Source organism: Bemisia tabaci, chromosome 4, assembly GCF_918797505.1.
Source record: "Bemisia tabaci chromosome 4, PGI_BMITA_v3".
Lineage (NCBI taxonomy): Eukaryota > Metazoa > Arthropoda > Insecta > Hemiptera > Aleyrodidae > Bemisia > Bemisia tabaci.
The window spans coordinates 29,234,389-29,249,896 of record NC_092796.1 but is presented as its reverse complement, the minus strand read 5'-3'; the positions used below and the strand labels follow the sequence as shown (position 1 = coordinate 29,249,896).

General features: G+C 42.2%; 1 protein-coding gene across 1 annotated transcript in view; it reads left to right on the top strand.

The window, feature by feature from the left end:
- The window catches only part of LOC109036802 (organic cation transporter protein), a 108,995-nt gene that overhangs the window by 21,869 nt on the left and 71,618 nt on the right, over positions 1-15,508 (top strand). Inside the window, exon 2 of the mRNA XM_072299656.1 lies at positions 7,557-8,573. Within this exon, the coding sequence (XP_072155757.1) occupies positions 8,306-8,573 (268 nt within the window). The 5' untranslated portion in view covers positions 7,557-8,305. The remainder of the gene's footprint in view (positions 1-7,556; positions 8,574-15,508) is intronic.

Sequence of the window (15,508 nt, the reverse complement as noted above, 5' to 3'; positions counted from 1 at the left end):
AGCTCTCTAAGCATGATTGATTCATAGAAAGTTTAAAAACTTCTATTTTTTTCTGTGCTTTGAAAACTGATGTATAAATACATCTAAGGAGTCAACTTTTTTTGTCAAATAATGAAAGCTTTGCGATCAATTTTCTTCACATTTTAATAATTTCTCATAATTCAATTATTTGTTATAGACCCCATTGGCTAAATTGCCCAGTCTCGGAAATAGGGAATTTTGCCAAGACGAGACAAGACTTCGTAGACAGGTTGTTTCGTCCGTGAACTGTCCGAATTTCTTGCCCATTCCTTGAAACTATGAAGCCAGTCCGCGAACTGGCCGATCGAAAGACTGAAAATTAAACGCTAACGTAAATACGCCGGACGTGTAATTTAAATGCAATTCGCACGTTAATCGACAAAAAGGGCCGTTTTTGGGCCTAACGAAATACGTTTATTTCAGGTATAGATGACACTAGGGGGCTATGCCCCCTGGCCGCTACGCGGCCCACCCAGAGGACGCTTCGCGCTCTCTTAGGCCCGCGTCGACGAAAGAACGACCAAAAAAATGAAAAGGTTTTCATACCCGACTCTCATTTAATCAATCTCCCTCTGGCCGGGAGCAATTGAACCAATAAGAATCGAATGAAAAAAAAAATCGGCATTTATTTCAAACTTCACGCCAAGACTGAAACGAAACGGAACGGAGCTTTTGCATAGTCTGCACCCTGGTAAAAGTTGGCAGTAGAATCTGTGTTCCAAAATACCATAGACCTACAGCCGGCTGTAAGATTTCCAGTAGCTTCTATAGCCGGCAACACAATTTCTTATAGCCTTTTATAGCCGATGGCGATGAAGCAACTCACAGCCAGGCGATAAAGTGTATGCTAAACGTTACTAATTACGGATGCTAGGACTTGGTGAGTTTTTGGACTACTGCTCTCTTTTTGGGCCGTAGTATCTTGATTTATTTTGCGAGGAAAGCTCCGTACTTTTGAAGGATGCCTGCCATTCCTAATATGTTGGAGCGCCTTCAATTTCGTATGACACTGTGTAATACCTCTGGTGTGAAACAGTTACTTCAAGCGTCGTGGTACGCTGCGGCGCGGCGCGGCGGGCGGGCAGCCAGCGCGAAACGCGCATTGGCGCCTACAAACCTAACAGGGATACTTCACGCATTGCGCAATGCGTGAAGTATCCATGTTAGGTTTGTAGGCGCCAGTGCGCCGCTGCCTGCTTTGGGTTAGGCTCTAATATTTAATCTCGTGGAGTCAGCGTTTTTCAACTCATGGCTTTGAAATGCTTGCACACTCTGTATGGATTATTCTCATTTTAATTGATGAAAAAAAAATATGTAGTAAAGCAAAATATAATGTGTGTTTTGTAAATATTAAGGTGATTTCGTACAAACTTAAGAATTTACAAAGCACACGAATTTCTAGACAATTTTTTACAGCCTTTGACAGCCGAAGGCGAAAGAGCAACAGCCAGGCGATACAGTGTAAAGCCTGGCGATAGGAACCATAGCCCGGCTGTATAATTTTTTATCGCTTCGTGTAGCCCGGCCGTATGATTTCTTCCGCTTTCTACAGCCGGCTATATGATTTTCTATCGCCTTCTTCAGTCGGCTATAAGAACTCCTATGGTATTTTGAAACGCAGCTCCTATCGCCAATTTTTACCAGGGTAGCAAAAGAGCATACCTTCGATTCACTTACCCTACTAACAGACCAAGATTCAACTCTCAGTATGAGGGACTCTAGATCAAACCTACGAGTTACATACATATATAGTCGCTTGTACAGCACTCCCTAGCGAAGAAGAAGAGTGAAACGAATCGTGCGATATTTTATTCATTACTACATTGTCAATGTTTGTTTAGTTAATATAATGTGTCTAATTGTCAACTGAGTGCAATTATTATTTTAATCCCGGTTAAAGACTCGACTTTAACTAATTCATCTTCCCGCGCAAACTAGTCGCAGGACTGTATAAGCCCCGTCTCGTGGAGACGGTAACTGGAAAAATCCCAGAAGTTTCATTCCTGCGATTCGAACTTGGGACAAATCCCATGAAACGTCCCGTGGAGACAAGGCCTATGAGGGACTCTAATCAAACCTAACCTCTAAAATGTTCGAGTTGTCCACACTCTCCCCATGAGGGTACTCTAGTCGGTGATAATGGAGCCGTTGGCGGACTGGCAACGCCGTTAAGGATGCGTATTTACGCGGTAAGTGTGAATGAGCGGACGCTGGCATTGAGGATGGCGAGGAGTCCGCGACGGGACGCGCGGCCCAGCACGATCCCCCCGCCCGACGATGTCAGATGAGGAACAATTCCCACGAACGCAGCCGCGGATCCGAGGGATTTCGCGCCGCACTCGCCGCCGCCGCACAGTGGATCGAGTCGATACGAGAGCTCGGACAAAATTTCCAAACTTCAAAAGCTTATAACTCCGTTTATCCAACACTGAGCCAAAAATGGTTATGTCCTGTTAATGAGCATCGCAGGATGTGAAGAATTGGATGTACTGGTGATCCGTAAGAGTCGCTGAACCATGATTGCCCACGCATTTGATTTTGCATTCATAGGATGTAAAGTAAAGCTGCAAGTGAGGCAGTAAATGGAGGGGATATCCACGCAGACGACATTTTTCACCTCTAGAAAGCGTTAAAACAGCATATATTCTTTTCAGTGCAAAACTTTGAGCCTCTAAAAGTGGCTCCATTAGTTTCCTCGTGAAATGGAGTTGTTGCATGTGTGAGGAATTTGCGATTTGACTGGTGATTCATTACGTAAAAGTTCGCGAGAAACACGATGATGCCACTGGTTTCTCTCTGAAATCAACTCCAAGCTCAAAAAAAGCTCTCAGGTTGAGGCCAAAATGGAGGGGATATCCCACGCTATGCTGAGAGTCCACCTCTAGAAAGCTTAAAAAGCTTATAACTCCGTTTATACAAAACTTTGAGCCTCTAAAAGTGGCTTCATTAGTTTCCTCGTGAAATTGAGATGTTGCATGAGTGAGGAATTTGCGATTTGACTGGTGATCATACGTAAAAGTTTGCGAGAAACACGATGATACCACTGGTTTTCTCTGAAATCAACTCCTAAGCTCAAAAAAATCTCTCAACTTGAGGCCAAAATGGAGGGGATATCCCACGCTATTCTGAGAGTCCACCTCTACATCAAGACACACTCTCCATGCAAAGATAGGGAGCAAACACATTGACAGGGCTGCCACTTTATTTAGGGACTCCAAAACTGAAAACACGGCGACCCTGCTAATGTATTTGCTCCCTATCTTTTCATGGAGAGTTCGTCTTGATGTAGAGGTGGACTCTCAGGATAGCGTGGGATATTCCCTCCATTTGCAAACTTTAAAAGCTTATAACTCCGTTTATGCAAAACTTTGAGCCTCTAAAAGTGGCTTCATTAGTTCCTCGTGAAATGGAGATGTTGCATGTGAGAGGAATTTGCGATTTGACTGTTGATTCTTTCGTAAAAGTTCGCGAGAAACACGATGGTGCCACTGGTTTTCTCTGAAATCAACTCCTAAGCTCAAAAAAATCTCTCAACTTGAGGCCAAAATGAAGGGGATATCCCACGCTATTATTTCTAGCGTATTTTTTCGAAGCCAAATAGGGTGCTAACGCATATTTTTAGGGGGAACAATTCGTCGCTCGGCTGACAAAAGGGCGTAACTACACATTGAGATATGAGCCCGAAAAATCATTGAATAGAGATGTTGCATGTGTGAGGAATTTGCGATTTGACTGTTGATTCTTATGTAAAAGTTCGCGAGAAACATGATGGTGCCACTAGTTCTCTCTGAAATCAACTCCCAAGCTCAAAAAAAGCTCTCAAGTTGAGGCCAAAATGGAGGGGATATCCCACGCTATGCTGAGAGTCCACCTCTAAATCAAGACAAACTCTCCATGCAAAGATAGGGAGTAAATACATTAGCAGTGATGCCGTGTTTTCAATTTTTGAGTCCCCAAATAAAGTGGCAGCCCTGTCAATGTATTTGCTCCCTATCTTTGCATGGAGAGTTTGTCTTGATGTAGAGGCGGACGCTCAGCATAGCGTGGGATATCCCCTCCATTTGGGGCTCAACTTGAGAGCTTTTTTTTGAGTTTGGGAGTTGATTTCAGGGAAAACCAGTTGCACCACCGTGTTTCTCGCCAACTTTGACACAAGAATCAACAGTCAAATCGCAAATTTCTCACACATGCAACATCTTCATTGTCCTCTAGTAGCACCCCTTACACTCTAGAATAAGACGAAATAAACATCAAAATTTCCGATTTTTGTCAAAAATTTTATGTCCGACTTCTTCCGAGGACTCGCTCCAGTGTGCGGCGTCGGCGATGAATAATGGAGTTGACAACCGTCGGACGCGAGGCGACGCGACGCCGCGCCCGCGCCGGGGTTTCTTAATCGCCAGACGCGGCGAGATCATGTCTTGAGGTGTTTCCAAAAACGACGCCCATAAAAATGCCTCCCGTCAAGCAAAAATCCCATTTCAATTAATTCACCACCTCTGATTTACGCCTATTTTCATTGCCGGTACAGCTCTGCACTTGTCGTCATCCGCCAATTAGCATACTCCCCCGTGGCTCCCGCTCTTACGCGTCAATTCCTCCCGGCGCAAAAGCGCTCTTTCCATGTTTCATCTAGAGTCCCTTTATACTGAGAGTCAAGACAATTCGGCTCATGGATGTCACAAACGGGAATAAAGATTACAGAAATTGAACGTTTTTCGTAATCTTTGATCGGCCCATTCTCAAATGCCTTTCTCCGTTCCTCCTCTCATTCCGTTTGTTCCTTGCCGAACCCGTAATTCGCTGGTCCATTCCAGATCATAATCTTTGCAATTGGTGAAAATGTAATCTTTATTCCCGTTTGTGACACTGTGGAGGCCTAAATTACGGGAACCAATCAGAAATGGATTCAAATTGTCTTGACTCTCAGTATAAAGGGACTCTAGTTTCATCGACTCCCGCGCGAGAGAACGTAACTGCGTTTCAACGTTGCCGAATTTCCCCTCGAAAATTGAATAATTACAGGGAGATGTTGGGCAATTTTAACTGAAGTATCATTGATTTTTCCTCTCAGCTCATGGAAAAAAAAAAAAAAAAAAAAAAAAAAAAAAAAAAAAAAATCGGTCAAAAATTATAAGGTCAATTCTTGTAACAAAATTAATTGTTATGGTAAATTTTGCAAATAAATACGAGAATTGCCGGGACATCTAGAAACCTAAGAAATCGATACATATGTACATGACCTATGTGGTTACGACAGAATGCCTATTTAAGTGCAAATCGCAATCGATGTTATCGGTGGTTTAAATTTCAATAATCGGCCCGAGGGAATTTTTGCAGAAATAGGTAGAACCGTGGAAAACTTTGTGGATCTGACTTCAGCTCATTGTCAGTTTGCCTTCAATTTTAAGTTTAGGCAACCCGAGCTCCCACGTGGCCGAATAGTGGTATCACTCTGAGATGTCACAATTGCTCGAGAAAGAAAGCGGAATAATTCACCGACCATGTTGAGCGGTGACTTTATCTCACTGTCAATTTGCCTTCAGTTTTCAGTGTAGGTAACCCGAACTCCCACGTGGCCGAATATGGTATCACTTTCAGATGTAATGCACGAGGAAGAAAGTGGATTAATTCACCAAGCGTGGCCTGCGGAGTGGTGAATTTCGTTCGCCTTTAGTATTGAAGTGCAGGCAAGTCGAGCTTCCATGTGATTGATTAAAGGCATCACCCTCTGATGAAAATCATTACCCAGGGTCCTTCCTAAGTGGAATCCTTTTATCCAATGAGTGTGAAGTATTGTTCACTGAAACTACAAACAAACATAGTGATGGTAAATTCATTTTTGCCTTTCAATGAAAATCCAGAAAGCCTAGGCGATTCTCACAAGACAGCGATGAAGAAATTTTTTATGTTGGAAAGTAATTGAAAAAAAACGAAAAACTAAAATAAATGTGCACTGAATTTTTAGAGGAGTATGAAAAATTAGAGCACATGACAAAACTCTAAGGACCTTCAAAATTTGATCATCCCGCGTACTACATCCCCAACTTGGGAGTATTAGACGAATCAAGGTTAACGACCAAACTACGCGTTGCTTTCGACGCATCGTCAAAAACAACTTCAGGAAAATCGTTAAATGATATTTTGCGCAATGGACCGAACATACAAGACAATCTTTATTCAATACTTATTCCATTTTGTGATTATCCAATCGCTATGTGTGCAGTTTGTACTTGCAAGTGTTAATATTTCTTAAAGTACTTCTAAGGGCGAATGAAGGTCTAATGATTAATGGACCCCAAATCATTTTTACCAAGGTGATTTGTCATTTCCCAAGGAATTTCCGAACGTATTTCCTAGCATATGGACAAAAGCGGAAATTTCGAGCATGCTTGGCGAGTAATTAAACTGTTAATTAAACAGACATACAGTTAGACATACTTGCTATATCGGCAACTCTGCTTTCGTGTTGCCTCGCACGTAGCTCTTCATGTTTCCTAGAGGATCTCGTTGTGATAAACCTACGCTGTAAATTCTTCGGGTACGACGGTGACAGTACCCGTGTGAGGAAGTATAAGTGTACCTAACAACTAATTTTAAAAAATTTGGGTGTTGGTCTGGACCTTTAATTTTTTTTTAAAGATAACGAAATATTTATTAATTTTGTTACAAAGGTGGAACCATTATTGGACAGATAATGGCCGAAGGCCTAAGAATACATGTTAAGATATAAGAAGTCCTAAGAATATTTACATGAAAGTTCCCCCTTTAGAGTTCCCTTATAGCGCCTTAAATATAAATTACAAAAGCTGGACCTTTAATTGCAAATATAGTGGATTTTAATCTCATCATCCAACAGAGTATTGACAGATGAAGTATTTAAGAACTTCAGTCTTAAAGACAACACTGAGAAAGTTCTCAACCGAAATGACTCTTTGTTTGACAGAACAATACTTGACAACTCCTTATAAATTGGTGCGTATTTTTAACCCAAACGTAATCTTTTCTACTGCCTATGACGTCATGCACACGCGTGTGGATGCAAGAGTAAAACTGGACCTGTTTTAAGGACTTGTAAAAGAAGATGAAGGACAATTATCAATTGGTGAACTTTATGATGTCCAAACCTGTTGAGGAATTTTACAACGGTAGTGTAACAATACACCTGGATTCAATTTGTGTTATCACCTTCAATCACCTTCACCACTTCAATCAACCCGCTGTCCTAATATTTGATCCTTTATACTTCCTCTCGTCGATTCAATGGATTACATTTTGCATTAAGGAGCCACTATCTCTGGCTCCTCTGTAAAAGCACCTTTCTGCATAGGAAAACCAATAGCACATATGTTGTTTCTGAAATGAGACAGAAATAGTGGTTCCATATACCAAAATGTAGTCCCAATAATCCACGTTTCCTCAAAAACCTAATTTGCAACGAATTTCGAAGCACGAGACCTGAGTATTGCATTTTCTTTTTCATCTTATGGGGTAAATAATCCTGATATTATATTTTTATTTTTTTCTTGTTACAGATCCATCAGGACGCCATGAGGAGGAAACCAATAGCTGCAAAATTGCCGGAAACTCATGTTGGATCAAGATTTTGGTTTTAGCGCAAATTTGAAATAACGAAACAATTTAAAAGTTTCTCAAAAATATAAATGAGAGATCAATTCTCTTTCAGTGTGTATACTTTCTTCCATTTCGTTTTTTGACTGGAATCTATGTGCGATGCAATAAAAGTGTGCGTGTGTCTCCATGCTAACAAAAAGTATTCAGTTATAAAAAAAATCCTCTGAAAGAGTGTGCAAAATCAAATCTATAATCACCGATACAAATTAAAATTTAAATAAAATTAGTATTGCTTTTTTATAATCTAGTCATTCAATTTTGAGTTAACTTTACTCGTGTAAGTGCGGTTGGTCTAGCGACCACTTTTTGTTTTACGCGTTTCACTGTATCGAACGTGTTAGTTAAGTGGGTCTAAATCTACGACCAAAATTTTTCCATCGTCTGATCTTTTTCCCTTTCGACAAAATACCGCGAGAACGGCATTAAAATTACAAAACAGATCTATGTGAGATTTCATCTATCTCGCAGTTTTTAAATCATTTACGCATTCATGATCAAATTTAATCTATAAATATATGCAAGATACCCGGATGAAGTGGCCGGAAGTGCATTGCGGAATGCTTGTCCCGGAATAGTGATTTCAGTGGCGGGTTAAGTGAAGGAGATGCGTTCAAGAGGATTTGCGTCGAGCAGCGCGCTCTAGCGGACGATGGACGTGGACGTGGATGAGCAGGTGGAGCTGCTCTCCAGCCCGCGGACCGGTGTTGGGGAGGGGGTGGAGATCGTTCGTGTCGGGGGTGGCGTGGGTGGTGCTGGATCATCGGGCACCGACTGCGAGACCGACGCAGAGGACAGCCCGAAGAACCTGAAGATAGTTCAGGTCCACGTCAATGATGTCTCGACTCCTGGCTTCAAGCAGAACCCGAGAAACGCCTCTGGTCCCAGATACAGCCTCGTCCCGCAATCTAGCTCCTCTGGTAAGTCATTTCTCATACACCAGTGGCGTGGTCTGCTTTGCGAAATATCCATTGAACTGCCGTTTAAACTTGAATCAGTGAGTTCGGAAACACACCAACTCAGAAAAAAAAATGTTCAGGAAACACCTAAAACTGCGAAGCAGGTGTCAGGATTTAAGAGTTTGACTAGAGAAATTGTGGGAGAGCAGGAAATAATTGAAGAAAATGTTTAAAGGGGCCGAAAGATGTATTAAGTTGAATTTGGAAGAGAATTACAGATTTACAAAGATTGATTAGTCACACTTAGAAAATGTGCATAAGACGAGAGAGGGCACATCGTACTAGTACGGGTAAGATGGTAAAGGACCCCGATTTTGGGGCAGCGCAAGCTTTTATAGACTTGCTGACGTCACAGGTGGTGAGACAACAAGTCTACACGCTATTGGCTGGCTATAATCAGTGGAGCTATCAGCTGCAAGTCTAGTCATTAATTTTATGGGACATTACTGAAGATTGTTGAAGGATAAAACTGAAAGTTGAAGAATGGACTGGATTGAGTGAGACTAAAGAGTTAAAATGAAAAATCTAAAATGTATGAGAAATTTATAAGTTTAGAAAAGAACAAGTTGCAGGTAATTCAATACCTGTGACAGCAGGCGAAGAAGTTAGTTTAAGAAAAACCTTTTTGGTGCCAAAGGACAAGTACTTAGAGACTTTGTAAAGCACCAAGTTGAAATCGATACACCATGTTTGATGACAGAGAATTAAGCGTTTAAAATTTCCGAGTTGGTGTGTTTTCGTTCTCACCGACTTTCAGATACTGATTTTTCATAGTCTGCCCTGACAAATTTATATTTTTCGACCTGAATAACGCTTGAATATTTATATAACTTGTTAGTACAAAGTATACTGAGCCGAAAAAAGAAAACCGCAAAATCGGATGGTCACCCGTTTCCCTTGAAATGGCCAAAAATTGGTATTTTCAATGAAATACTTCGATTCTTCCCTTTTCCCGTCGCTGTTTCGAGCACTTCCGATTGCAATTTCGAAATTTCCTTTTGCGTGCAGATACGTCTATCCGTAAAAGTTACTAAACCGTAAAAAAGTGAAAATCGAAAAAAACCCGAGTTGGTGTGTTTTCGAACTCACTGATTCAAATGTGACAAATGAAACGAACACAAAATGAAAATAGAGCGAATGGGAAGACGGCGCAGAGATACAACTATTCGTGCTTGATGGATGTCTGTGTTGCATCTGCAAAATTGAAGGCGCGATGGCGCCAGCTGTGAATGCGCGATGTTCCGCAGCTCCGCTTCATGCTGCCAATGAGGTGTCGTGAGGAAAATTAAGAAACGAGGCTCGATTTATTAAGGCTCTCCTATTTACGGCTGTGTTGATCGTACATTCTTTAAAGCACCGCTAAAAATACAAATAAGACAAACTGAAACAAACGCAGTATGGAAATAGAGCAAAGTAAAAGGAGGCGCATTGATGACGGCGCAGAGATACAACTATTCATACATGATGGATGACCGTGTTGCGTCTGCAAAATTGAAGGCGCGATGGCGCTATGCGTGAACTTGCAATGTCCTTTCTATGCTGCCAGTGAGGTGTCGCCATATTCGAGAGACTTAAAATGCCCGATAACGTCTCGACTCTGTTGTTCCTCAATTTTTTCTTCTTTTTTCAATTTGAGGTTCGATTCTTCTTTTAATGCACAAATATTTATGAAGGAGCGAAACGAAGGAACTAAAACAATACCGACCAAATAAATCTTCTGACTAAATTTTTTTGACGCACCTTTTCGCCGTTCTCCTCCCCGGCTTAGCAATTTCGCAGTGGCATGGTGTGCTTTGCGATATATTAATTAATCTGTCATTTGAACCTATGAAAAAGGATCGATAAACAGGGCGTTTGCAATGAACACCTTGACAATCGATTCTTTACCACAGCTTCAAATGGAGAAAAATCGATACCATATCATTCACTCCTCGCCACTGCAATTTTGGCCTGTCATAATCGCCGCAATTACCGATCGAGTTGCCATGGCTTAAATTTAGTAATCCTGTGGGCGTGAAGCGGCAACTGATTTTTCGCGACCGATACTTTTCGATCCGAGGATATAAAACTGAAGCTTAACATTGACGCCAGCCCGAGCAACACGATACAAACAGGAATTTCAAGATATTGTGGACTTTCAGCAAGATTTCTTGCTAATTTAGCACGGCTGGTCTCAGAAGTTCTATCCGAAAAATTCGGAACCCTCTAATCTGAAATGCCTAGAAATGAAGCTTTGTCTTTTGATTGATCGTTGCGGTGGCGTGGCAACTTAGGACGGATGAAACGTGAAGAATGCGTAATTCATACGTGGCACACATAAATCTCGGGGGCTTCGGTGGGCTCAAGCGGTTGTCTCATGGCGCTGTCCGGCTTACTCACGAGTGGCCACCGACTATCGGTCTGCCGTGCCGCATGCCGCCGATCCCACCTCCCCCGCCCCCGCGCAACCCCCACACCGCGCCGTTGACCGCATCTTGATTATTACGTATACGCATACGCCGCATGCCGTTGCCATTCAGGAACTGGCACATCCCACCGTCCATGCGTAGTTGTCCCGCCGCGCCGCACAGTGGATCGAGTCTATTAGAGAGGTCGGACATGACATTTTTTACTAAAACAGCAAATTTTGATGTTTATTTCGTCACATTTTAAATTTCAAGGGGTGCTTAAGAAGAAAATTTGACGAGGAAACCAATGGAAAAACTTTTAAAACCTCAAAATATTGTATAAACGGAGTTATAAGCTTTTGAGTAAGTGTCCAAATTTTGTCCGACCTCTCCTATAGACTCGATCCACTGTGCGGCGCACAGTGGATCGATTCAATATGTGAGGTCGGACAAAATTTGGAAAGTTTAAACGCTTATAACTCCGTTCATACAATATTTTGAGGTTTTAAACGTTTTTCCACTGGTTTCCTCGTCAAATTTCTACTTTAAGCACCCCTTGAAATATAAAATGTGACGAAATGAACACCAAACTTTGCAGTTTTGGTCAACAATTTCATGTCCGACCTCTCTAATTGACTCAATCCACTGTGCGCCGTAACATTGTCCTCTTCCAAAATCAAATGGACGAATTTCTATCCAACAGAACTATGCGGAGAGGGAAAGATTGGGTCTGCTGGTTAGTGCTCGGGCCACAAGAATGAATGGGAAATATAGAGCGCCAGTGACGAAGCCGTCGTCTTGGCTCCTCGTAGTGGTCGGGTGGTAGGGGTCTCCGAAAGAAGGGGGGAAGAAAAAAGGAAGAAAAGAAGAAGGAAGGAACGGAGGAAAGAAGAGGGAATGACGCTTGTAACCGGTAATTATTCATAACGAAATTGACTCAAACCACGTACCTATTCGATACTTTAAAATTTCAAAAAAAGTCTGAAGGGAGCCTCCTTTGATCCCTCTTACGCCCCCCCCCCCCCCCCGTAACTCATGAGCCCTGTTCACAACGCTCTGGACACATACCATGGCTGACACACTTTGCACATAGCTCCGTTTAGCATAATGTAAAATCTCGCTTTTCCAATTCAGCAAACGGAATTGCGAGCCAACTCAATGCAGCACCCATGAGCCATGGGCATGTGTCTACAGCGTTGTGAACAGGGCTCATGAGTTAATGCGTCCACTTAGTTTCATCCGTATGGCATAGGCGGGTCCGGGGGGGGGGGGGGGGCGAAAAAAGGGGGGAAGAAAGAGGAAAGAAAGGAAGAGGGAAGGAACGGAGAAAAGAAGAGGGATGGCGCTTGTAACCGGTAATTATTCATGACGAAATTGACTCAAACCACATACCTATTCGATACTTTAAAATTTCAAAAAATGTCTGAAGGGAGCCTCCTTTGACCCTGCTTACAGTCCCCCCCCCCTCCTCCCTCGCTCGAAGTGCCTGGATCTGCCTTTGCTGTACGTGCCTTTTTGATCCCACAAGCTTAATTTCAAAGAAAGAAATTTGGGCGTACAAGGCAACACTGGAAGCAGTTGTTTGGCTGAGACTGGGTGCCCTCAGCCCGCATGCGGCCCTGGTGCTTGGTCCCATCATTCACTCGTGAATTGAGCGTTTGACACGTTTGAAAGGATTAAGCGGATTAGAGGAACCATCGCCAGAAGTAATTGATTTAAAATTGCCGTGAAAATTGAACGAAAGCCGCTCTTTCATTTCGCCGCATGCCTTACCTAGAAAAATACACGCCGCGTCCGACTGTGTGATAACAAACCGCGCGAGCGAGCAGGCACCCGCTAAGTTTTGACGCGTTTCAGGAACTTGCCCGTGCCAATAGGATCATCGACAAATTATTCCTCGTTCCCCCCACGAAAGATCGTAACTAAATTCCAATGATGCCAAATTGCCCCTCGTAAACCGCATTTTTATCGGCAGAACTTTGAGTATTTCTCACTGAAAATTTCACTGATTTTTCTCCCGATTTCATGCAAAAATCAGAGAAGTTTTAGACAAAAATTGCACAGGTTTTTATAAGAAACTGAATGGCTAGAGTCAATTCTTTAACATTGGAATAGAGTAGAGTGTCTATATGGCGAGAGTATGGACAGAACGCTTCATGGAGGGCTTAGGGCTCAGAAGTGCAGCCATTCTTCTAACCAACTTCTAACACACAAAACACTGCTAGTCTGCAGTCTTCAGATCTTAATACTAATCAAGATGGCCAAGAATGTACATAAATGAGCGTTCTTGCGCAAAGATGAGTAAAATGCAAAAAATAAGTCATATACCGTGCTTTATATACTACAGTTCCTAATAACTGTATTATAGTCAATCGCTCTGGATAATTGAAATTCATACTTTAACTGCATTTCTGGCCCCTAACACTTTATTCGCGGGAGGCATAGGTGAAGGCCTGATGGATTTTCGGAGTTTTACATCTGTCTATACTCTCGTTATATAGGTACTCTAGAATAGAGTTACGACGTCCTTTGGTTCGGGAATGAAGTTGTGTTTCAAACCTCCAATTTTTATGGGCGAGAGTCGGGTTAAAAATTACCTCTCAGATTAAAGACAATATAATGAGTATTTCTGTTTTGCAGAAACAAGGATCAGGGCTACGACCGTCAAAGTATGACGCTAAGCCAACTAGTCTCTATGGTTAGTTGGTTATTTTAGATGTAAGTTCAGTTTCATGCGAAATAATCAGCTTAGAATTCGAAACTTGTACCGAACGCACCCACAAAGAACGTTTTCGTTTGCCAATCATTGCCTTCGATTTTATTGACATCCAGGGCCGGATTTACTTACTTGCCGCCCATGGGCCGCCTGTATTTTTCCGCCCCCTTCTCATTCGTTTTGAAACATCAATAACAACCATCAAGTGAACGTGCCGGAGGGAAGGAGGCGTACAAGACGCGTTTACTCGTGTTGGTCACATTTTTTGCGAAAACCCTGTCAACACTACTAGCAAAAGTTCACGGAACTTGGCGCGATAGTTAAGTTCCGTAAACCTATCTCTGTATGGACAAGGTCCTCCATTTATAAGAGATGAACCAAAAAATTATGAAAGAATAAACATAAATGTGGTTTTATAATTTTAACTTCCGCCGCCGCGCCGCGCTGACCGCACTGTGTTTGATGCAATGCGTGAAGTATTCCTACAGTCTTACGTGCGCTATGCGTTTCGGGCCGACCGCTGCTGCACGCACTGTGTTTGACGCAATGCGTGAAGTATTCATTCAGTCTTGTAGGCGCTAATATGTGTTACATGCCGACCGCCTCGCCGGGGGTTTCTCCTTTTCATCTCACGTTCTCGTCATCATTGCTCTCTGCGCCGCGCCGTTCCAGGCCAAATTCCGTGTTCGGTTTCTCTCTTAGTCTTAACTCGACTAATTAAAGGTGCTGTCTATTGTATCATAGAAGGACGACAAAATTAGAGATATAATCTCAGGAAATGAGAGATTTTGTCACCTTTTCTCGTTCGTAATTTTTTTTTTCTGAATCCGATTTTTCTTTATAGCTACATTTAAAAAAATTGCAAAATTTGCCGCCCCCTAAATTTGCCGCCATGGGCCGCGGCCCATGTGGCCACCCCCTTAATCCGGCCCTGTTGACATCGAGAATAACTTCACCTGCAAAAAAACAAATAAAAAATACGCACAAAATTGTACTTTTATAATAAAAGAAAACTGTCGTTTTTCGTGTAAAATGTTCTCCGGTTAAAAACGATCTACTTTGTATTTGAAGCCCTAAAAAAATGTCTCCGTGCAGTGGGATTTCAGGTTTTTTAATCGAGATAGGAGCGATACAGCCTGAGACAGAAGGAGGGAAAAAATCAATCTCAGGTTGGAAGAAGACGCAAACTTTTTCAATCACTGGCCAACTTTAGCTCTTGAGATTTTCTACAAAACTTCCATTTAAGAATTTTCTAAAACAAATTCAATGGTTTTTTTTTTTTAAATTAAACATAACTGAGGCGACACTGCTCATTGAAAGGCCTGCCAAAGCTGTCATAGGGCGGAATTTGATTCAAACAGACAATAGGACGCATTTCTGCCAAACGGAACTATGTGCATTGCGACATGAGCCCTGAGAACCAAAGAATATACTCATAACAGAGCTCACGTCATAATGCACATAGTTCCGTTTGACAAAAATACGTCCAATTGTTTTCCTTGTAAGCAGGAAATTCAACATTTTCACAACCAATGCGAAATAAAACCGTTATTGTCTTGGTCCGAAGTGAATTTCGGTACTTGCACGGTGTAAATCGTGTCGTTCGTGGAATTTTGAAGATGAAAAATATCCCAGAATACTTGAATTTGTACCTCGTCTAGTGATCCTAATCCATTCGCCGGTCCTCTGACGTTAAGGCGTAACTCGATTTCTACGTGAGCCCTGTTTTCCGTATATATTCATGCTCTCTGGGGCTCACACGGAAATCTGTCATTTAAACTCATGGAAAAGGA